This window comes from Drosophila santomea, chromosome 3L (genome assembly GCF_016746245.2).
Source record: "Drosophila santomea strain STO CAGO 1482 chromosome 3L, Prin_Dsan_1.1, whole genome shotgun sequence".
NCBI classification, from domain to species: domain Eukaryota; kingdom Metazoa; phylum Arthropoda; class Insecta; order Diptera; family Drosophilidae; genus Drosophila; species Drosophila santomea.
Genome location: NC_053018.2, coordinates 23,417,518 through 23,441,845, shown reverse-complemented (window position 1 = coordinate 23,441,845; position 24,328 = coordinate 23,417,518). Strand labels below are relative to the sequence as shown.

Below are 24,328 nucleotides of genomic sequence, written 5' to 3'. Positions count from 1 at the left end.
CGTCCAGTACTGGCAACACTCTACGCAAAAATACAGTTTTGAGTATTTTGCAGAGGATTGCCAGTAAGCTGACCGGTAAAATAGCCTAGCCTGGTAAAATGGCTATACAAGGCTTGTATTTGTGGTCGCCCACACTGTTAATTTTCACGACCGTAAACATTTAATTCGCTAATATCATATTGCGTACCAGAGTCTATAACGTCAGAGATTTCAGGAAATGTTAAAGAAAATGTAAATATAAACTGAACGTAAACTTGTCAATCTTTTAAAAATGTAGAGAATATTTTTTGAAAACCTATGTGCACGAGTGCAACGCTTAGCAATAGCCAATAAGACGATTATGCGACAGGAGTGCGAGCAGCAAAACCAAACCGTTAATAATGTTCCTTGGACCCCAAGAAGACGTAAAGATTATAAAATATGACCTAGGACTCTTGATGGCCAACAACGAAGAAGAAGACGTACCGTGAGTAAACGGAACGCACAAGTAGCTGAAGAGTCGTTATACGCGACAGATATTAGCCTGAGTCTTTTTTTGGTGTGCTGCAGCAACAGCTGCTCCAAAACAAGAATTTCGATTTCAGAACAGTTCGTTACACATTATTTTGGATGGGCAGATCTGGAAGTACGTTTAAATTGTCGAATCTTTAGCTTGGCTTCCGTGCAAATGCCGAAAAGGAGACTACATGACATCCATGGCTGTGGTGAATCTTTCAAGTAAGCGCTACTACCTGAATTCCTTTTTTTTAACTTTTTGGTTATCATCTTATGCAAGGTTTAACATAGTAGACCTTTGTAATGAGGGAGAGCGCTGCAGTCCATGTAAAAGGACAAAATGTTGTGGTTGTGATGACCGCCTCACGTTTTGCTGCACAGATACGCACTCTCTGATAATAGTTTAGCGTTAATAAACCCACATCACACATATGCATGCGACTTCTTTGGACAGAGTGATCATATCTACGTTAATTGTTAGTGCCCAACCACACAGCGGTGATTATTTTTACGGTTAAGCACTAGATTCAGGGATCCAAATTAATTTCATCAAGGAGTACCTTGCTCACTTGCATCAATTTACTTGGTATCGGCTTCTATTATTCTCAAGTCAAGAAGAAAGTGCAATGTGGTGAGGCAACTAATAAATTGTAGTGAGCTTTTGTTATATTTTTAGCCTCAAGAAATATTAATTTTGAGAAGAGCAAAATAATTTTTTAATTTAAGAGTTGATAGTATAGGGTAGATACAATGCGTTTACGCCAATTATATATGATTCAGAGTCTACGAAGGCAAATATCGAGGTTGCCTAAAGTCGGGTTTCGCAGCCGCCAGCAGTTACTAAATTTATGCGCTTATTTAGTAAATATTTAGAAAAATTCTCAACGAGATCCAAGAACTCGATTTTGACGAAATAGAAAGTAATTTATGTGAGAAGTTTTTTGACATTCTCTTTCAAAGCGCGCCTTCTCCGTGTGAGTGTGGCCATTAGCAGCGTCCACTGCGGCAAAGGGCGCCGTCGCTGCCCCCCCCTTTAGCTTCTAAAATTCGCTGGAGGCAACGCTGATTGGCTGGATTTCTGTTTATGTTTACTAGAATGATCCTGACCTCACAAATATTAAAAAGCTAAAGCAGCTACGATCATGTCTGAGGGATACTGCGTTGGAAACTATTCGTTCACTGGAAATATCGGAGGGCAACTTTGTTGGAGCATTGGATTTCAGGCACACATAACTAAAATTCTGGGGCTAGGGTCAGTGCAGAGTGGTTCAGTTTTAATACTTCGTAAGCTGCTGGATAAATTTAACGCTCATATTCGCGCTCTAAGTTCTTGTCCAAAAGCTGAATATGCTGAGTCAGGGCAAATGGGAGGAGCATTAGGAAGAAATTACATTTCAAAAATGTAATTCCAACGTGGAAATCCATGGCATCATTTCTGGAGCAGTGATTGGAAGTGATGGGAAGCTATGCGCCAGGCAATCAGGTGGTAGGTCCGCCCTTCCCGCCACAAGTCTCGGCCCTTCGACCTGGGCACTCCATATACATATTATTGTCAGAAATCGCAAAACGAAGCTAAAAAAATCAAATGGGCTGTGAACTCATTTTTATAATAATCTCAAATAAAATTTTCGTTTAATATATAACCCCAGTGTATAACTGTAACAATTGACTTTTTTTACATTTTGCTTTGACATATTTATTCCAAATCCTCCGCTTCCGCTGGTGCGGGCTTGGGTGTCACCTATTCCGATGGTGAGCAGCGTCTGTGCGACGTACGCCTGGTCTACATCCCAGGACTAATGGAGGTTGCCACGCGGCCTGGGCGGCGACTGCCTTCTGGTTCTCCACCAACCACTCGAACCGCCGCAGAGTGGCGACCCGCGCCTCCGCAAACTCCCGCAATTCCTCCGGGTCCTCTGTCGGCAGCGGAGAGTGCTGGCCAGAAGCTGGACGTCGGAATCGGGATCCCTACTCCATCTCGCTCCGGACTGTTCCCAGATGCCGGTCTTCTGCACCGCCCGGTTGGTGTTTTCTGCGTGCTGCCATGCTCCTGTCCCGATTTTTAGAGACGGACTCTAGCCGTCCTCGCCGCGACGAAACCTCGATTTTCCATTTGCTCCCTGTGCCGTTAATGTGCGGTGCCCGTACCGGTAACGGAATTCTTGTCCGTGTGCCTGCCTCCCACGGAATTCGCAACTGTGTGCGTTTCCCGTTAACTGTTCTTGCGGCTGTGTACCCTCCCTGTCCCGCTCTCGCGCTCCCACGGGCCTGTGTGTTTTTGAGTGACTTTGTGCTTTCGATACCCCGTATTGTCTTCCCCCATTCTTCTCCAACAGGTTTCTGTTATTGTTTTTCGCACTCGGTGTCCTCTGGCCCGACGGCGCCCGCGCTTCCCGGTTCAAGTCGTTAAAATGAGCCGTTTTCGTATTTTTGGTTGCCGCGTGCTCCAAGATACAAATCACTGGTGACGTGAACTTCTTTATGCTGAACGGCCCGTCGAATCTTGTTGTCAATTTCGCCGCAAAGCCGTCGTGGTCGTGGTCTCCGCCACACTCATTGCCAGCTTCAGCTCCGACAAGTTCTCGTCTCATGTCGACTGATCGGCCCCTGTGAACTACGTGACCGTGTTTTCACGGTCCTGTTGGCTCTTTCCGTCGGGTTATCTTGCGGAGTGAGCTGGTGTCAAACGCCACTATTCGCTCTCGCACATCCTTTCGTAGCGTCTCGGTGGTTGCTATACGCATCGGGACGATCTCGGTCCATTTGGAGAACCTGTCCACCATTTTCAGTAGCATCGAATTTCCGTACTTCGACCTCGGCAAGGAACACACGAAATCCGCACACACGGGGGCCCATTATCCCTCTGGTCCCTCGGTCAGCATTTTCCGGGCTGCCTGCAGCGGGTTAGGCTTGTACATCATACAGCTTTCGCAGTTCCGCACGTACTTCCTTATGTCCCTGTACATTGGTACATAGCCAGCGGTACTTGGCTGCCACCCTCGCAGTTGTCTTCCGACTTCCTAGGTGTCCTGCCGTCGGCATGTCGTGGCTCTCGGCCTGGCTGGTACACACAGCTTCCATGACACCACATCCTCACTACATGCCCGGTGCGGAATGTTTATGTACAACCGGCCGGCCTCCTCTAGGTAGTCTGGGAATTTGTGGGGATTCTGTTTCAGTTTCCTCCGCATCTTTTTCGTCTACCTGCATCCCTGCTGCTCGTCCTGGTGCCGTTTTTCTTTCGGTGTTATCCTGCGGCCCTTCATATACGAGATTTAAAAATCGTACTGTTGGAGTCTTTCAAGTTGCGCTTGTGCTCTTGTAGTGTCCGTTCGATAACTATTATATCGTTCTGATACGCGGGTCCTATCACTTGGTCCAACGCCCGTTGGAACGTTGCCGATGGCATCACTTTCCATTGAAACAGGCCCTTTCCCGGCACCGTAAATGCCGTATAATGCCGACTTGCCGGTTCCAGCGGCATCCGCCAGTGTCCGTCCTTCAATTCCAGGCTGTTTATGTACTTCGCCTCCCCTAATTGAATGTAATTGATCATTGGCATTGGTTACGCTTCCTTCGCGGACTTTACGTTTATTTGGCGGAAATCCACACACAACCTCCATTGACCCGTCTTCTTTTTCACCATTACTTTTGGTGAGCTGTACGGGCTCCTAGACGGCTCGATGCAGCCTTTTTGTAGCAACTCGTCGACCTTGGCGTTGATCTCTACCTGCATCTTCGGGTTCTTCGGGTAATCTCGCTGTTTCAACGGTTGATCGTTTTTCATTGTGATTTTTTGCACCGCCACTGTTGATGTCCCTTTCACTCTTCAAAACTCAGTTAACTCCGTCTTCAGGAAGCCGTCAATACGCGAAGTCTATCACCCTCTCCACGATTACCACTGACAGTTTCTTGTGTGGACTGCTTCGAACCGCTTGTCTAACTGGTAGTCCAGCGCACTCCATCTTGACTCCACCTTTCGTTAGGAAATCCCAGCTTAGCACTAGAGCGTCGATAATGTTATGGAGGATTAGCAGTTGCATTCGTACTATCCTCTCTCCAAGTCCTATTTCCATTTCGAGCAGCGATGTGACCTCCTCATACCGTCCATCAGCCATCCGAAATCCACTCCCCATGCCGCTGCTTCCTCTGCCTGACCTGGTCTGCCAGTTTAGACATAAAGCCCCTGGGCAAGAAGAATTCCTGGAAGCTCTGGATGAATTCTGCCCACGTCTCCCAGAACCTATTATTTGCGATGAACCACCTTAAAGCCGTACCCTTTAGCAATTCTGGCATCGCTCGTGGGATCTGGTTGATGTCTAGACAATATGTCATTGCTGACCACTCCACCTGCTCCAGGAACTCTATCGGCTTTTCCTGCCCGTCGTACCGGACTCCCGCACTCCCGCACCTGTTTTAACAACTACTTTCATTGGCTGACGGTCCCAAACTGCGCCGTCCCTTTATAGGCCGCGGGGATCCCTCTATTTCCTTTTTTGCGCACGGCTCGCTCGGGTGCAAGGACCAACTCATGTCCCGTTAGTTCATGTTCTGTTGTGCTCGACCAAAGTCCTCACTATTACCGTTCGACCTCTGTGCCCTTGGCCGGTTCGAGTTCAAGGTCCAGCGCGGTACCGTTAGTCTCTCCGCTTTTTCGCATGCCAGCCGTCTTCGATGTTGCTAGGCCGCACCCGGACGCCAAGTGAGCCTGGGATTCAGGCTTAGCCCTATGTACATGGGTGTGGGTACATTAGGGACAATCCCTCTTTGTTTAGTGAGACTGGAGGGCATTCTCCTCCTGGATTGGGAGGACTTTCCTGCATTCACTACGCTATTCCAGCGTTGCAGCTAGGGTTCTATTGCATTTAGTTGTCTTTAAATGATTATGGCAGATGCGTCTGCGGGGTTCGAAGCGGTAGCAAGGAATGCGGTGTCGTCAGCGTATGTGACAATAGTTAGGTTCCTGGAGGGAATGGTGGGAAGGTCTGCGGCATAGGGGCTATAGAAAATGGATCCAAGGACGCTAGCTAAGCTAAGCTATTGCATGTCACTTAGAATATTCTACCATTCGTGTAGGATTATAGAAGAGCAAAGTGGAAATTGGGAAGTCGGGATTTGATTTTGTATAGGAGTCCAGTGTGCCCCACTTTGTCAAAAACCTGTTAAACGTTCAGCATAACGGCACAGCAATATTTTTTTTTCCTCGAGTCGGTGGAATTGACCGGGTGTTCCGTGGGATCGTTTAAACCCAAACTGGTGATCAGGGATCATTCCGGCCTCGTCCAGTACTGGCAACACTCTACGCAAAAATACAGTTTTGAGTATTTTGCAGAGGATTGCCAGTAAGCTGACCGGTAAAATAGCCTAGCCTGGTAAAATGGCTATACAAGGCTTGCATTTGTGGTCGCCCACACTGTTAATTTTCACGACCGTAAACATTTAATTCGCTAATATCATATTGCGTACCAGAGTCTATAACGTCAGAGATTTCAGGAAATGTTAAAGAAAATGTAAATATAAACTGAACGTAAACTTGTCAATCTTTTAAAAATGTAGAGAATATTTTTTGAAAACCTATGTGCACGAGTGCAACGCTTAGCAATAGCCAATAAGACGATTATGCGACAGGAGTGCGAGCAGCAAAACCAAACCGTTAATAATGTTCCTTGGACCCCAAGAAGACGTAAAGATTATAAAATATGACCTAGGACTCTTGATGGCCAACAACGAAGAAGAAGACGTACCGTGAGTAAACGGAACGCACAAGTAGCTGAAGAGTCGTTATACGCGACAGATATTAGCCTGAGTCTTTTTTTGGTGTGCTGCAGCGACAGCTGTTCCAAAACAAGTACGTTTAAATTGTCGAATCTTTAGCTTGGCTTCCGTGCAAATGCCGAAGAGCAGACTACATGACATCCATGGCTGTGGTGAATCTTTCAAGTAAGCGCTACTACCTGAATTCCTTTTTTTTAACTTTTTGGTTATCATCTTATACAAGGTTTAACATAGTAGACCTTTGTAATGAGGGAGAGCGCTGCAGTCCATGTAAAAGGACAAAATGTTGTGGTTGTGATGACCGCCTCACGTTTTGCTGCACAGATACGCACTCTCTGATAATAGTTTAGCGTTAATAAACCCACATCACACATATGCATGCGACTTCTTTGGACAGAGTGATCATATCTACGTTAATTGTTAGTGCCCAACCACACAGCGGTGATTATTTTTACGGTTAAGCACTAGATTCAGGGATCCAAATTAATTTCATCAAGGAGTACCTTGCTCACTTGCATCAATTTACTTGGTATCGGCTTCTATTATTCTCAAGTCAAGAAGAAAGTGCAATGTGGTGAGGCAACTAATAAATTGTAGTGAGCTTTTGTTATATTTTTAGCCTCAAGAAATATTAATTTTGAGAAGAGCAAAATAATTTTTTAATTTAAGAGTTGATAGTATAGGGTAGATACAATGCGTTTACGCCAATTATATATGATTCAGAGTCTACGAAGGCAAATATCGAGGTTGCCTAAAGTCGGGTTTCGCAGCCGCCAGCAGTTACTAAATTTATGCGCTTATTTAGTAAATATTTAGAAAAATTCTCAACGAGATCCAAGAACTCGATTTTGACGAAATAGAAAGTAATTTATGTGAGAAGTTTTTTGACATTCTCTTTCAAAGCGCGCCTTCTCCGTGTGAGTGTGGCCATTAGCAGCGTCCACTGCGGCAAAGGGCGCCGTCGCTGCCCCCCCCCCTTTAGCTTCTAAAATTCGCTGGAGGCAACGCTGATTGGCTGGATTTCTGTTTATGTTTACTAGAATGATCCTGACCTCACAAATATTAAAAAGCTAAAGCAGCTACGATCATGTCTGAGGGATACTGCGTTGGAAACTATTCGTTCACTGGAAATATCGGAGGGCAACTTTGTTGGAGCATTGGATTTCAGGCACACATAACTAAAATTCTGGGGCTAAGGTCAGTGCAGAGTGGTTCAGTTTTAATACTTCGTAAGCTGCTGGATAAATTTAACGCTCATATTCGCGCTCTAAGTTCTTGTCCAAAAGCTGAATGTCCTCCCTGAAATGGGAGGAGCATTAGGAAGAAATTACATTTCAAAAATGTAATTCCAACGTGGAAATCCATGGCATCATTTCTGGAGCAGTGATTTCGGCATGGGAAGCTATGCGCCAGGCAATCAGGTGGTAGGTCCGCCCTTCCCGCCACAAGTCTCGGCCCTTCGACCTGGGCACTCCATATACATATTATTGTCAGAGCTTTAAAAACCAGACCCCAGCTGATCGATTACAAAAATGCACTTTGCATAAATTTCCTGAAGACCGATTTTTTGCGACGCATCTTTGAATTTTATAATTTTAAACTTATAAAATAATATTTCAAATTGAATTTAAATGGATCAACGATATTAAAATGTTATAAGAAATTTCTAACTGCTATGAAACAAAATTCCCTAGGGGATTAAGCTCCAAGACTTTACTTTACTTTACTTAGGCTGTGCCTGAATAAACAAGTAATTAAGCTTTTAATTGAATTATGAATAATCAAAATGTACTACCTATGTATGTACAAGTATGTCTTATGTACTTATCCGCAACGGGACTAATTTTGCACCAACCATGATTGAGAATAGCAGCGAGCCAAAGTACATCCATTTACAGTTCTTCCTTGCTTCGCTGCTTTGCTGATGCTCTTAACAAGCAAGTCTTCGAACAAGTCAAGATTAAAACAAGAGAGAACGCTATAGTCGAGTTCCTTGACAATCTGCTACCCGGTACTTAGCTAGTGAAAGTGCGAAGGAGAAATTTCATCATTGACAGTTCTTAGCGGTTTGTGGACGTAAGAGTGGGTGTGGCGAAAAGTATTTTGGAAAATCGAGAAAAATTTACAAGACTAACAAAAATGTGAAAAAATATCAAAATATTTGACAAAAGTGAGGGCGTGGCAGTTTTGGGTGGTTTGTGGGCGTTAGGGTGAGCGTGGCAACATGGGTCAACAAACTTGCGCTGCATCTATGTCTTTGGAGTCTGCATGCTACAACTCAACTTTCTAGCTTTTATAGTTCCTGAGATTTCGATATTCATACGGACGGACAGACGGACATGGCCAGATTGCCTAGGCTTTTGTTCCTGATTAAGAATATATATTAAAACATTTTTAAAAGTGTGGGCGTGGCAGCTTTTGGAGGTTTTTGGGAGTTAGAGCGAGCGTGGCAACATGTGTAAACTTACGCTGCGTCTATGTCGCTGGAGTCTGCATGCTCAATCCCAACTTTCTAGCTTTTATAGTTCCTGAGATCTTGATGTTTATTCGGACGGACAGACAGACAGACGGACGGACAAACAGACGAACATGGCCATATCGACTCGGCTAATGATCAAGAATAGCTATTCTTTATATGGTGGGAAACGTTTCGTTTTGCCTGTTACATACGTTTCAACGATCTAGTATACCCTTTTACTCTACGAGTAACGGATATAATAACAGGATATAGTAACGGATATAATATAATATAATATAATATAATATAATACACACTACCTCCTCCACTGCAATTTATTATATAAATATTAAAACTCCAACCAAACCACCGCAGAAGATGAAGATTGCGTCGCTAGAAAAGAAGTGCCCAATGGATTGTAAAGGACCGCTGTACTCGCCAAAATAAATATTGTGAAAAATGTAAACATCAGCGACATTACAGTTACCGTGTGACCTGTAAAGTCTCGCGCTAGAAAAGAAGTGCCCAATGGATTGTGAAGGACCGCTTTACTCGCCGTACTGCAAATACTCTTGCACCACCTGGAAGGAAGCCCAGCCACGAACAACCATCATAGAAACCGACAGCGCCACCAAGGGCGCAGAGGCCGGCAGCACTACAAACAGTGGTTCCTGGGCTCTGTTGCCGCTACCTAGAGAGCACAAAATAGCAATGTACTTGTTTTTATAATACTTGTGAAAATGCACTGCGATGCATAAAACTGAAACACCAAAAATAAATATTGTGAAAAATGTAAACATCAGCGACATTACAGTTACCGTGTGACCTGTAAAGTTTCGCAAAAAATTTGGGGAGGGATTTTTTTTTACAAATATATATGAAAGAGAACCGAATATGTAAATCGGTTGAATACGTCGTAGAATATTCATACCCAAATATGGGTTCAATAAATTCCAAGACGGTGGACTCCACCACAAACGTAATCAATAAAGTAGAGCTGGAAACCCCTGATCTAAAAATTGTTATTATTTTATTAGGCATAATTATTATTTTAATGCTAATAAATGCGTAAATAAAAAACAAAGGCAAAGAAAATGTAATTTAATGTACGTATATATTTAAGAGGTAAATAGAAAACACTTAAACAAATTTCTTAAAAATAAAATAACTACTATATTACGTTATTTTTAAAAAATAGAGATGTGGTGTATGCAGTTGCTTATATCTAATGACCACTTTATTCCAGTAGGATTAGCAGCCAAAACATTGTAAAACTTTGTTGCAATGCACATATGTATGTATAAACGCTGGACTTCAATTCAAGTGTTACATGGTCCTCGATTTCTGAATAGTCAGCATTCTTACGCTGCCCAGCTATAGCCACATACATAAAAACATGAATGGCTTAGGCATATGCAAGTTAACACGAGCCAACGTACTAGAGCAGTTGGCTCAGTGCACGATTTATAACGTCAAAGTGCTGACCCGGCATTGGGCCGGATGCTCGTGCGCAGCGGCAAATTTGCGTGGCCGCTGCGAGTCTTTGTTAGCTGTAAGATTAATTTTTATGTTTCAGTTTCAAGCTGACTCTTTTAGAATAAAGAAGGCAACTCCGGCACTTACAGGAGCAGCACACGTCCCAGCAGCCAACGGCACTGAGGATACCTGGACCTACGATATAATAGCGTCTGCAGGCGAGGGATCATCCCCTGCGAACCCATTTAAATAGCTTGCACACATAACATGGCTTCCTAAGCATACACAAAAACCATATACATACATACATAAGTAATATATAACGCAGACGCTCTGCTGATGTGCTCAGCATCAGCATAGCCTTTTGATTTAAGGCATTTTTTTAAGCAAGATATGTGACAAATATTCATTCAATAAAAGTACAGGGCAGTGACCGAACAATAATAGAAAACGAACAAATAAAAGAGCATTGGATTATTATTCAAACTGGTCAGACAATACACCTTTCTTCTGGTGCATGGTCCAACTCTTTTAATTTATCTTTTAACTTGTCCACTAGTTGTCCTCTTTTTTCTATACCAAATAAAATTTTGCTTGAAAATTGTTTAATACTGTGGTGTCGTGTGTATTACATGCTCTACTTTATCTATCAGTAGATACCAGTATAAATATTTTGTTTGGTTCGATCAGCTTAGCTATCATAGGGTTCAATTAATATTTGAACGAGTAAAGGGTAACATCTACCTCATATTTCATGCATGTTCGCAAATATTACTCAGGGGCTAAGTTCCAGAATATTCAAGGTCAGTTTCTCTTCGTCGCTCATCTACCCTCTCGCTCTCACAAGATGTTAAGTTGCGACCAAAAAGTAAAACGAACGTCAATGTAAACCACGAGGAAACGAAAATATCAGGCCATATCCCCGTTACTTTTCGTTCTTGCACTTCCAACGTAAATTCCTGGAAGCGAAGTTGGTCACGCATGCAGATTTACAAACGGCGCTCGTTCACTTGATTTTCGTTCGTCCCAGTGATCAGAATTACGTCTGAAGCTATTGAAAAGTAATAAAGATTACAAGTGACAACGTGTAACTCGACTAATAAAATTAAAGCAATAAGAGCAGCTAGTAATATAACCATTGGAAATATGGTATGGTAAATACTGAAGGTAATGCCTGTTTTCGTGTTTTTCTTGTTCTTGTTCTTCTTGCTGTTGTTAGTGGTGCAACATAGCTAAAACCAAAACCATTTGCAGAGGCAACCTCGTGCTTCTTGTGACGGGCTACCACGCTCCTGCTGGCGGCTGTAACTACGCCACAATCACGACAGATTACATTCACGCCAAGTTGATTTAAAGGGGTCGTCCGGAACGAAATCTATGTGTGGCCTGAGCCGCGTTGCGCCTGACCAAACGGATCCAACGTATCTGTAATGTTATAGCACCATATACCCTCATATCTCGTACGAGCTGTCTTAATTTCATCCTAAAGGAACCAACAACTGCTTCGATGGGCCCACGAACGCAACGATGGATAAACTTCTCATCGAGTATCGACGCGATAACTGTCGAGCGGCATAATCACTATTCTCGAGTATTTTCGTTTTGGTTTTGAATCGTTTTTTTTTTTGATAAAATTTGAAATGAAACAAGAGAGAACGCTATAGTCGAGTTCCCCGACTATCTGATACCCGTTACTTAGCTAGTGGATGTGCGAAGAAGAAATTTCAACACTGACAGTTTTTGGCGGTTTGTGGGCGTTAGAGTGGGCGTAGCAAAAAGTTTTTTTGCAAATTGATAGAAATTTACAAGGCTAATACAAAAATGAAAAAATATCAAAACATTTTTCAAAAGTGTGGGCGTGGCAGCTTTGGGCGGTTTGTGGGTGTTAGAGTGGGCGTGGCAAAAAGTTTTTTAGCAAATCGATAAAAATGTACAAGACTAATACAAAAATGAAAAAAAATCAAAACATTTTTCAAAAGTGTGGGCGTGGCAGTTTTGGGCGGTTTGTGGGCGTTAGAGTGGGCGCGGCAACATGAATCTATGTCTCTGGAGTCTGTATGCTTAATATCAACTTTCTAGCTTTTGTAGTTCCTGAGATCTCAGCGATCATACGGACGGACAGACGGACAGACGGACGGACAGACGGACATGGCCAGATCGACTTGGCTATTGATCCTGATCAAGAATATATACACTTTATATGGTCGGAAACGCTTTCTTCTGCCTGTTACATACTTTTCAACGAATCTAGTATACCCTTTTACTCTACGAGTAACGGGTATAAAAATAAATTTCTTTGAATATAACATTATACTATTCGATCTAAGGACGTATGTAGTTTTAATTAAATGCACTATTAAATTTAAAGTCAAAAATGAAGACATTAAAGTTAAGTTAATAAGAGAAATAAAACGGAAAGAATGAAGTCAACTTGTAACGTAATGAAATAATGGTCTAGTTTTTCATTATTAATGGATCGTCACCGAAACATCAACATGCGTAAAGTTCGCTAGAAGTTAATTATCGTCAGACAAGGGGTAGCTAATACAATATGTACATCAGCTACCTAGGAAGGGTGGGTATAGAATAGGGAGGCGCATAACATCCAAGTTTCCCTAACGCCTGACTGGATAAAGACTTGTTAATCCCGATTTCCTCTTCATTTGTGGGTATAGACTTTCACGATTTTTATTAGTCCACCATATTAGATTCAGTAGTGCACTTATTTTCTTAATTTATGTAATGTAATGTAATGTAAGTATAGCTGAGGTACGAAAAAACCCACGCCAATTCCGACTAGCATAGCGACGACCTCTACATGCAGCATACCGAGTGGCATCCTGAAATCCTTTCAGGCGATGTTGAACGATTTGCTATAAGCTCTTAACTAATCTTTCAAAGCGGCGACAACTTCCCGTGTATTTGTTGTACATAAATGTACGTATGTTTCTTTAATCTACCCTTGCTGCCTTTTGGAATACAATGCAAAAATCTTTCTTTACCTGTCTTAGGGAAAAATGAAAAGCATTTTAAATATTTTTCTATATGTCCTAAATATTAGTCTGTAACATTAGAAAACCAACAGATTTTCGAAATAACATCCATCATCTTTTCTCTGCCTATATGGCTTAACAAATTACATACTAAAATTTCTTCAAATGTGATTGTTTCCCTTACTAAAATATGTGTACATCTGCTAATAGCGTCGACGAGCTGAGGGACTGGAAGGATCAAAGGCCATCATAAGGAATACTCCTAAAGAAAGAACTACAATACTACCACTGCGCCAAAAGATATAAAAGTAGTCTCAAGATGGGCGGCAAGGAGTCCAAGGTATCCGAAAACACCGTCAACGTGATCAACACCGTAGAAGTCATCGACCACAAAGATGAGATACTAGGTGACAACATGCACTTGAGTTCATCGCCGTTATGTTAATGTTGCTGGAAAACAACATTGCTGCTATTGAAACAAGTAAGGATCCACAAGCGATCAGTGCGGCGACGTCGGGACCATCACCAAAGGATCGTATTCAGTATTCCGCAACACCAATGGTGCATAGCGCGGGAAACGGAGTCCGCTCAGCAGATATGAGATATCTAGCAAAACAATCAGTCAATTAAAACTCACTTACCTACTACCACACATAAAATAAAAGCTGGCAAAACAATTAAACAAAGAATAAGTGAACCGGTGCATTTTTATACCCCTTACTCTAGAGTAAAAGGGTATACTAGATTCGTTGAAAAGTATGTAACAGGCAGAAGGAAGCGTTTCCGACCATATAAAGTATATATATTCTTGATCAGGATCAATAGCCGAGTCGATATGGCCATGTCCGTCTGTTCGTCCGTCTGTCGAGATCTCAGGAGCTACAAAAGCTAGAAAGTTGAGATTAAGCATGTAGACTCCAGAGACATAGAAGTAGAAATTTGTCATGTTGCCACGCCCACTCTTACGCCCACAAAGCCCCCAAAACTGCCACGCCCACACTTTTGAAAAATAATTTGATATTTTTTTATTTTTGTGTTGGTCTTGCAAATTTATATAGATTTGCCAAACAACTTTTTGCCACGCCCACTCCAACGCCCACAAAACCGCCAAAAACTGTCAGTGTTGAAGACTCTCCTTCGCAATTCCACTAGCTTAGTAACGGGTATCAGATAGTCAAGGAACTCGACTATAGCGTTCTCTCTTGTTTTATGTGGATATCAGCAAAGACAAAGTAACAGCAGTGACTTTTCAAAGAAGTGTATAGTTTAAGTAATTTGAGAATCGGATAGCGGACGAAGCGTGCCGCAGAAAAACAGTCACACCAACGTACGTACATATATATATCGAGATAGACTACCTTTACTTACTTTGTGTATATTACGTTATTGTTCGGTTTACAAATTATTGGCGCACGAATGTATATGTATGTATAATTCCATCAGTATATATAGCAACACCCAGGATCCAACGCGTCGAGATCTTATCGCTCAGGATTAAAGTGGGCGGCGAGTATTCGCCTTGTTTTCGATATGCAAAGACAAGTGTCCTCAGAGCGACGTTTGTAGTCGTGAATAGCCAACAATTTTTGTTGACGTGCGCACCGTTGTACGGTGATGGATTCGATACTCCCCGTTAAAAGTAATTATAGTCAACTTCTCATAATCTTTGTATGCTAGCCTTTAATTTTTGTATTACACATGGCTCTAGCCAACAATATATTAATCAATAATGCTATGCTATTAATTTAAAATTTGCAAAAGAGGTGCTGACGCGAGAAGTGGAGTAGGTTGGAAATGATGACATAACGTTTGACGGACCACCTTGACAAAAGGGGATCGTATTGCGCGGCCCGCGACGATCCATCAGGCATGCGGACGCATGAAGGGGAGGGAATGTTATCGTTTTACGATCAAGCTACAGCTTAGATTGTGGGGCAGTGAGGTCTGCTGACTGACGAATGGTACGAACTGTTACAGGCACTTCTAATATTTATTCTCGTTTTGTTGGGGTGGTGAGGGGCTTCCCAAAATCCCACGACCCAAAATCGATGAGCTTACGCTGGCGACCAGAAGCATAAACATCGGATGCCCCCCCCTCGTCCTTAGTCCTTACTCGGGACAAGGTACAACAATGTACACAACTACTGTGTAATTGTTATTAAAAATGTTCATTACATATGTCGTTTACAAATCTCTAAAACACGGCTGAGGCAGTTTTTACACCCATCGGAATCCTGATAAACTGGAATTGACCTAACGTGGTTACAAAGAAATGGTACTTGACTTGTTAACATAAACATGGAAATAACCGTTTTTTAAGTAAATTTGTATAAAGACTAATTCCAATTTACTAGGTTGTATAATACCCTTTCTTAAGCACTTATCTAGCAACTGCTGAAGCTTTTCGTTTTCGGGATAGGCGAGTCGCCTAGGAGCACAACTAAATCTTACAAGTTTGAAGTGACAAAAAGTGCATAAACAATTATCAAAAGTTTTACTTATAACATGCAGACGAATCCTTGTGGTTTGTAAATTGTGTTTGTGATCGTCGAATGTTAAAATTACCTGTGGTGTCCCAATAATCTTCTGTAAGTTCTAACCCTAATAAATCACAACTTTTGTAGTGTATTTTAATTTTTAAATAGAGCAACAAAGTGAGTCCGGCTCACTCCGTCTCTAAAACCTGTTATATGTTGTAGAGTTATCAATTCTTAGTATATGCTATTAGTATAAATGCACACTTTCTCCAAAATTTAACTTTTAAGGGTCTAATAAAACAGGGAATTGTTCGAGAAATGGAAAACAGAGACGACGAGTAGTGCAAAAAATAACGCCATTTTTAATTATTTTAAAGCTTTAATTCGTGTATGACGATGAACAATAGGTGTGAAACATAAATATATTTATTACAATAAAATTCGAGTTCCCTAAATTTTAGGTTTTTTGGGAAACATTAGTTGTACAAACATATTTATGCTATTTTTAAGAAAAACAAGAGAGAACGCTATAGTCGAGTTCCCCGACTATCTGATACCCGTTACTCAGCTAGTAGAAGTGCAGGTTTGTGGGCGTTAGAGTGGGCGTGGCAAAAGTTTTTTGGCAAATCGATAGAAATTTAGACGACTAATACAAAATGAAAAATATCTAAACATTTTCAAAAGTGTGGGCGTGGCAGCTTTGGGCGGTTGTGGGGTGGCAAAAGTTCTTTGGCAATCGATAGAAATTGGAAGACTAATACAAAATGAAAAAATATCAAACATTTTCAAAAGTGTGGCGTGGCAGCTTTGGGCGGTTTGTGGCGTTAGAGTGGCGTGGCAAAATTTTTTGACAAATCGATAGAAATTACAACACCAATACAAAATGAAAAATATCAAACATTTTCAAAAGTGTGGCGTGGCAGTTTTGGGCGGTTTGTGGCGTTAGAGTGGCGTGCAGCATGATTCGACAAACTTGCGCTGCGTCTATGTCCTGGAGTCTGTATGCTTAATCTCAACTTTCTAGCTTTTGTAGTTCCTGAGATCTCGACGTTCATACGGACAGACAGACGGACAGAAAAGCTGTGAAGCAAGAAGAAAAACTTCTATATTTTTAAAAAACAAGGTTAGCAACGCCCATTTTTTACTTTATTGTTTTATTTTAAGAATATATTTTAAATTTTTAGATCAAAAAATTTTTATTTGTACACTGAAAAAAAATTCGTGTTGTTTTTTTTTGTTTGAAGGCAGGACCACGCCCATATTACTATTTTTATCATGAACATAAATCAAACAAGAGAGAACTTTATAGTCGAGTTCCCCGACTATCTGATACCCGTTACTCAGCTAGTGAAAGTGCGAAGGAGAGTCTTCAACACTGACAGTTTTGGCGGCTATTGATCCTGATCAAGAATATATATACTTTATATGGTCCTTCATACATACATACTTTTCAACGAATCTTGTATACTCTTTTACTCTACGAGTAACGGGTATAAAAATAGAACTTAAATATGTTGCTTCGTTCTCGAGTTATTAATTAATTCCACAAAAAGTGGTCGTTCGCCCCATAGTGTAACGTTCGTACCGCATGCATAGTCAGTTTGCTAGTCGTCCACATAGTTTATTTTATACATCTCCTTGATAGTCAATTCACTTTTATCTAATCCCTGGCTAACTTTTTTTTGCTAACGTTGCCTTTATGGGCTGAATTACCTGTTTCCTTAACTTTACTGACTGTTTAACCAATTTGACTAACTGTTTTGCAATCTTTACTAACTGTATTTCGAACCGTCGTAACTGTTTCAAAACCATTACTAACTATATCCCTAAGCGTACTGTTCCAAAATGTATACTAACTCTATTATTAATCACCCTGTATTAGAACGGCTTACGCGATTTTTTGTGGTTTCTTATTGATTTCGAGAGTAAGTTGCATGAAACTGCATTATTATTTTTCAGCCCAAAATAGTTTTCGGTAACCTTTCTATGTGAATTTCCTTTGCTTACGTACTTAGTTTTGTGAACAAGATTGGTCTCCCAAAAAAAAATTTTTACGTATCTTATTAGTTATTTAATGTATCTTATTAGTTGTTACTAATCACCCTGTATTAAAACGGTTTACGCGAGCTTGTGGTTTATCAATGATTTCGAAAGTAAGTCGCATGAATTTGCATCATTGTTTTCCAGCCCATAATAGTTTTCGGTAACCTTTTCTATATGAATTTCATTTGCTTGCTAAAAACGTTTTAACGTATCTTACATAATTAGTTGTATTTGCGCTCTTACGCTCTGGGCATTGCCCGACGAAGTGCTGAAAGGTTCCGCAAGTGTAGCTAGATCCGCGCTTTCTTTTTGGCTTGCGGCAATCCCTAGCGTAGTGTCCTTTGGAGTTAGGGCACCGCGCATCCTTCCTAGCTTCAAGCGTCTCCGTTGTATGTTGATGTAAGTTCGTTTCCTGTTTCCGTTAGAGCAGGCAAACTGCCGTTGTCGCTTTAAGATCTACCCTAAAAAGTTGTTTACGTCCGTGATGCGGTGTTAATCATTAATGTCTAAACGTGCCAATTTAAGCGCGAATTTTGATGCTGTTAACAGCGTCGCTGTTAGCGCAACTTTTAAAGTTTTACCAACATAATATTCGCAGAAAATATGGCTGATTCGGGACACTGACATTGAGTAATTAAATCTTTTCTTCAAACTGTACAGCTATGGGGGATCTAAGTTTTTAAATATGGCTGCCGTATTGTACTGTAGAAAGTGGATGCGGCTCACAGCTGCAACTTTGAATTAGTATGCTTGCTTATCTTTAAATTTTATTGCACACAAATTAATATAAATTAATATACGGGCACGACCACTCTAACGCTTGGTTTTATCAACAGACTGTTGATATTGATATATACATATGTATACTTTATATGCCTACTCTTATGTTTTGCAAACTTCAGACACTATACCCTCTGGTATACATATCGAGTGTAAACGAGTTAAAAATGATTTGTTTCCGGTCAGTATTTTAACAAATAATAATATTTAACTTACTTTAGTTGAGTCCTCTTGCATTTTTGTATGCTCTGCTATAAAGCGCACACAAAAGCAGCTTTTGTGAATTTTTGGAAGGCATTTGGAATGGGAAAATGCTGGATTGTTTAAAATGGGACTTTTCATCCCAAAAGATCCTATATCCATATCCGGGACGGCAGCTATTTCGTCTGAACTACAATGCGTGAGTGTCGGAACTGGACCATGAACCTGACAGCTTCCTCCAAATGGTCCATTCGCCGTAATGCTGAAAAAAAAAAAATATATTTTGATAACAATTTATTGAAATACGAAGTCTAAGTTTAATTCACTTAATTTATAAGGATATTAATGTTTGCTAAATATTTTGACAAGAAAACATAGAGGTATTTTTTAAGGAATTAAAACTAAACCATTTCTAACAATAAACAAGTGGGCAAAGAAAAATATTGTTAAAAAATATCAAAATTAGACTTTTAAAAGTACTGTATAAAACTTTTAAAAAAGTCCACCCTAAAATAAATACCCTTTCGGCATTTTTGTATAAGTTTAAGTTGGTGTGGGGGGCCTGCCGTTGCCAGTTACGCAACAAGGCAAAGCGTAGTAACGGCAGTGCGAAGCCCGGAGAAAGAGAGTTTGGAGACTCGGAATATGGAGAGTGAGAGAGAGGGTGCAGACTCCGGATTTATTCAAAAGAGAGTTTGGAGAATCAGCAAATAACGGGACAAGTCGAACTTTGGACCGGGCCAACGTTAAAATCGTGGACTTTGGATCCGGAGACTGGAGACATATAAACAGGCCGAACGCTGGAAGCGGGACAGTGGAGGAGAGCAAGGGTACAAGTCAACATTAGAACGAAGTCAGCAGAGGAGCTAAAGCCGTGGTAGTCAACAAGGAGCAAGATCGCTACGTCAAGACGTTCGGGACGAGAAAGTCTCCAAATTGAGACGCAGGTAGCTGAGGTCCAGTACGACGAAGCACGAGTAGTCCAGAAGCGCCCAACAGGCAAAGCCAAACCAAGGAGGGCGCAGGATGAGCGGCAGGGATTGTGGTGTAGACCCGGAAAACTCTGTAGGAGACCGCGAACTTGAACCAGGCGATCGCCTAGGTGTGTCCGTGCGATCCAAACAGGCGTGATACCGGCGCCACCAGTCCGAACCAGACGTGGGGTTGACGTGTTGCTGTTCCGTTCCACAGGCGTTTGCCTTGGGGATCACAGCCGTTAGCTGCCGTGAGTCTGTGTAAGACAACAACTCTCAGTCCAAGCGACGAGCGCCCAACAACGAAGGTCCGCGCCACTCAGGACGACAGGAGCAGCGAGACAGCGGAACGAGGCCGGTGGACAATCCATCCAGCAATACGGCCGGATAATCAGATTTCTTTGTAAGTCTAAGCACGAATAAAGACCCAAGAACGAAACTGCAAGTGTTATTTCTGGTAACCGGGTGATCACGTTATTCCATAAATTTGGTGGGACGAACGCACAAAACCCTGAGCTAGCCGCACGTATACCGTAGCGAGCAGACCAAGAAAATCAGTTCGTTACATTGGTTATATCAATTTGATAAGCTGGTTGTACAGAGTTGAACAATTTTAATGTCGAAATTTTGGATTTTACCGTTGCTGTTCAATGATGCTTAATTTTGCTTTAAACCAACACATCGCTTATAAACATTAAGAGAAAACGACAATGAAATTTTCTTTCCACTGAGTTATGAACTAGCATCATCGTGATGACTGAGATAACATTATTTATTATACCCGTTACTCGTAGAGTCAAAGGGTATACTAGATTCGTTTAAAAGTATGTAACAGGCAGAAGGAAGCGTTTCCGACCATATACACATTAACATTATGTATTATACCCGTTACTCGTAGAGTAAAAGGGTATACTAGATTCGTTGAAAAGTATGTAACAGGCAGAAGGAAGCGTTTCCGACCATATAAAGTGTATATATTCTTGATCACGATCAATAGCCGAGTCGATCTGGCCATGTTCGTCTGTCCGCCTGTCTGTCCGTCCGTATGAACGCTGAGATCTCAGGAACAACAAAAGCTAGAAAGTTGATATTAAGCATACAAACATAGACGCAGTGCAAGTTTATCGATTCATGTTGCCACGCCCACTCTAACGCCCACTTTACGTCTACAAACCGCCCAAAGCTGCCACGCCCACACTTTAAAAAAATGTTTTGATATTTTTTCATTTTTGTATTAGTCTTGTAAATTTCTATCGATTTGCTAAAAAAAAAAATTTTGCCACTCCCACTCTAACGCCCACTAACCACCGAAAACTGTCAGTGTTGAAGACACTCCTTCGCACTTCCATCGGATCCCCCCGAACTTGCTTTACTTGGTGTGTTCCACATTGAAGGGATTACAACCACGACTTCCTACACACCCACAAGTGAGTATATGATGCATGTGTCTAGACACGCTATAGCTATGTACATAGCAACCACGCCGGTAGCCCGGGGCCGGGCAAGCACTCCGCCTTGCTGAGAGGAGAGATCTCTACTGATATATGGGTCACAGCTTCCGAGTTTTGCGCAAAAACCGCTGTAACATAAACGTCGAACAACCACATTACGATACTCCCATGTCTTGCTGGCTGCTCCCCGCCTTGGAGGACCCGTGGTTCTGAAATTAGAGGCTCGGCGGGGATCACTTCTTTGGCTCCGACAAGCATACGTGAAGCGACTTATTTCTGTATTAGTCGCCTTCTACGTTAAGCAGCGTGGAGCTGCTACAGTCTAGGAGTTTCTCCAGCTAAATACATCCTCTGCAAATGCTATAAGCCGTCGAGTTCTCATCATCCAAGATCCTGTCCACGATCCAGAGTTCACCAATACGTTGCACTTAAAGTCCATAAAGTTCACGCAAATTTGTGTAGCAGGGGCAAAGACATAGAACGTGCTGCCAATCCTCCGGTGGATCGCCATATAAGCATTCAATAGTTTTCGAAAGCTCTGTGCTCAACAGATATGCGATCATCTGTGATAAGCTTTGTGATAAGCTATGGTAGTAACAGTAAGTTAGGAAAGAAAGAAGATTGGCAAAACAAAAACATTCTGTGAAAGATCGAAATGGCAAAATTGGAGAAGGTGATCTGCGAAAAAAACCTTGGGGGTGCCGCTGGCTTACAAGATCTGCAGGTGTTACTAATCGACGTGAGATGTTAGTGATCAAAGAGAAGATTTGATCGAAGCTCTATTGGTGACGCATATTGTCCGGATAGAACATCTGAAGAAGGGCAAGTTTGTCAAACTGAAGTGGTATCGGATACGGGGTGTAGGACAGTTTGGTGGTCCGCATATTAGTTCACTTGTCCTCGAAAAGACTTGGTCCCTGCATAAGCTCGTCGTATTTTAGTCGTGGGAGCTTGGGAAGCCTTTAACCTGTCCATCTTAACGAGAATAAATTTAAGAAGTGTCTGAAAAATAATTAGATTCGTACCGTTCGGTAGTCATAAGTCCTCACTTTTTAATCAGAAAATTGCATTGCTTGGAGGAAGCAAATCTTTTTTCATCTTTTATACTTTTTGTTAACGCTATTGTGCGTAAAAAGAAGTAAAGTTGACACGAGAATATATATATGGGCAGATAATTAGATAATTATCCAAATTAGTACGTGAAACTTACCCTAATCGTATCCTGTGCGATGAGATCTCGTCGCTCTGGTTTCTGGGCATTACTATATATTACGTTGAAATATAACATTCATAACATATAACATTCATTCACTTTTTTAAATGAACAGGTTCACTATTTTCTTTTCTTTGTTTTGCCGGCTGCCTAATCTCGGCTGTAATTATTTGTGTTCAATGGTTTATATTAATGTCACTGCACTGCTTATGCTTGTTAAATTGATACTGACGGTCGAAATCCACTCCGTAGCCGCACACATAGCAAACCCTGTCGTGCATGGAATTCTTGGTTCCTGGTCCAGTTCGGTTGGGCATACGGTTATCTGTTGTTAACGTTGACATTTTTCGCCCAAAAAGAACATCGGGAATACTTTCTTGTCCGTTTTACTTATGACTTTCATACATGGGCTTGTTTAACATAGGTTTTCCATAATTTTTTAAACCATCGGTCTACTCTTAGCCCTTCCTTTTAAGCTATTATTAATATTATTCATATTATATTGTTCATGTTATCTTTTAAAAGTTCTTCGAACTTTTCTTCAGCATTGTTGTGCTTCTACTTAATGGGTAAGTTCTGCATGTCAGAGACTGAAGGATTTGTTATTCCCTTGAATTTTATATTCCATTTGGCTAGTCGAACATTCTTCATATTATATGGTTCATGTTATCTTTTAAAAGTTCTTCGAACTTGTCTTCAGTAATGTTTTGCTTCTATTTAATGGCTAAGTTCTGCATGTCAGAGACTGAAGGTTTTGTTATTCCCTTGAATTTTATATTCCATTTGGCCAGTCGAACTTTCTTCGCCGCTGGAGCTTGAAAACTTAGACTCCGAACTAGTTCGTGGTAAAACTAGTGACTGCTTTCAACTTCAATGCAATGCGGAGGTATATAGTGCGGTATTTCCCATCTTCTGTGCATCGGGGTGCATCTGGCTATTTACGTGACTTGCTCTGGTGTCGTCGTATTTTGATGCCTTAGGATGCTTATTATAAGGTTCTACAACAATGGGTTCTCTTTCTTGGGAACTTTTACCAGGCTATTACGTTGAACTGGCACGTCTTCAGTCGTCAGAAAATCAGGCTCGATACACTCGGACTTCACAACCTGTTGCTTTTGGAATCCACCACTTGCGGTAGCTTGGCCAATACGCTCGGACTAAAAAACAGTTTTCCTATTTTCCTGGACTCGAGCTTCACAAATGACCTGGCTACATGGCCTAGTACGTCGGCCAAAAGTAAAGTCGTCCCCCGTCCAAAATACTCATGGAAACTTTAAGGCCTCGAACCTCTCAAACATTAATTTTAAATATTCACGTTACTAACCAAAATATTTATTATTAAACATTTAATTTTCAGGAAACTATGTTCCGTCAAACTTACCTCAACCTAATCCTGTGCGATGAGATCTCGACGCTCTGGATCCTGGGCATTACTAGATATTAAGTTGAAATTAAACATTCATATACACATGCATATGTTTAGTATTTCCTTTTGTTTGTTTTGCCGGCTATTTAATCTCGGCAGTCATTATTTGAGTTTAATTGGCTGGTTTATATTTATGTCACGGTACTGCTTATGCTTGTTAAGCGTACTCGGTCTTTTAGTGCTGACTTTGCGTTAAAGACTTATTGCGGATGCGGGATACGATTCTTTACAACGCATGATGATGTTCATGACGCCGTTTTACTGATCTTTTGTATGTCCTTACAAAACACCAACACTTTAGCCGTATATATAAATACAACAAGAGAGAACGCTTTAGTCGAGTTTCCCGACTATCTGATACCCGTTACTCAGCTAGTGGAAGTGCGAAAGAGAGTCTTCAACAATGACAGTTTTTGGCGGTTTTTGGGCGTTAGAGTGGGCGTGGTAACATGAATCGACAAACTTGCGCTGCGTCTATGTCTCTGGGGTCTGTATGCTTAATCTCAACTTCCTAGCTTTCTCTAGTTCCTGAGATCTCGAGGTTCATACGGACGGACAGACGGACA

The 24,328-nt window shown here is 41.5% G+C and overlaps 1 protein-coding gene across 1 annotated transcript in view; it reads right to left on the bottom strand.

Annotated features, from left to right (window-relative positions):
* The window catches only part of LOC120447845 (acetylcholine receptor subunit alpha-like), a 60,938-nt gene that overhangs the window by 5,527 nt on the left and 31,083 nt on the right, over positions 1 to 24,328 (bottom strand). The window contains exon 5 of the mRNA XM_044005969.1: positions 18,714 to 18,960. Coding sequence (XP_043861904.1) covers positions 18,714 to 18,960 — 247 coding nt within the window. The remainder of the gene's footprint in view (positions 1 to 18,713; positions 18,961 to 24,328) is intronic.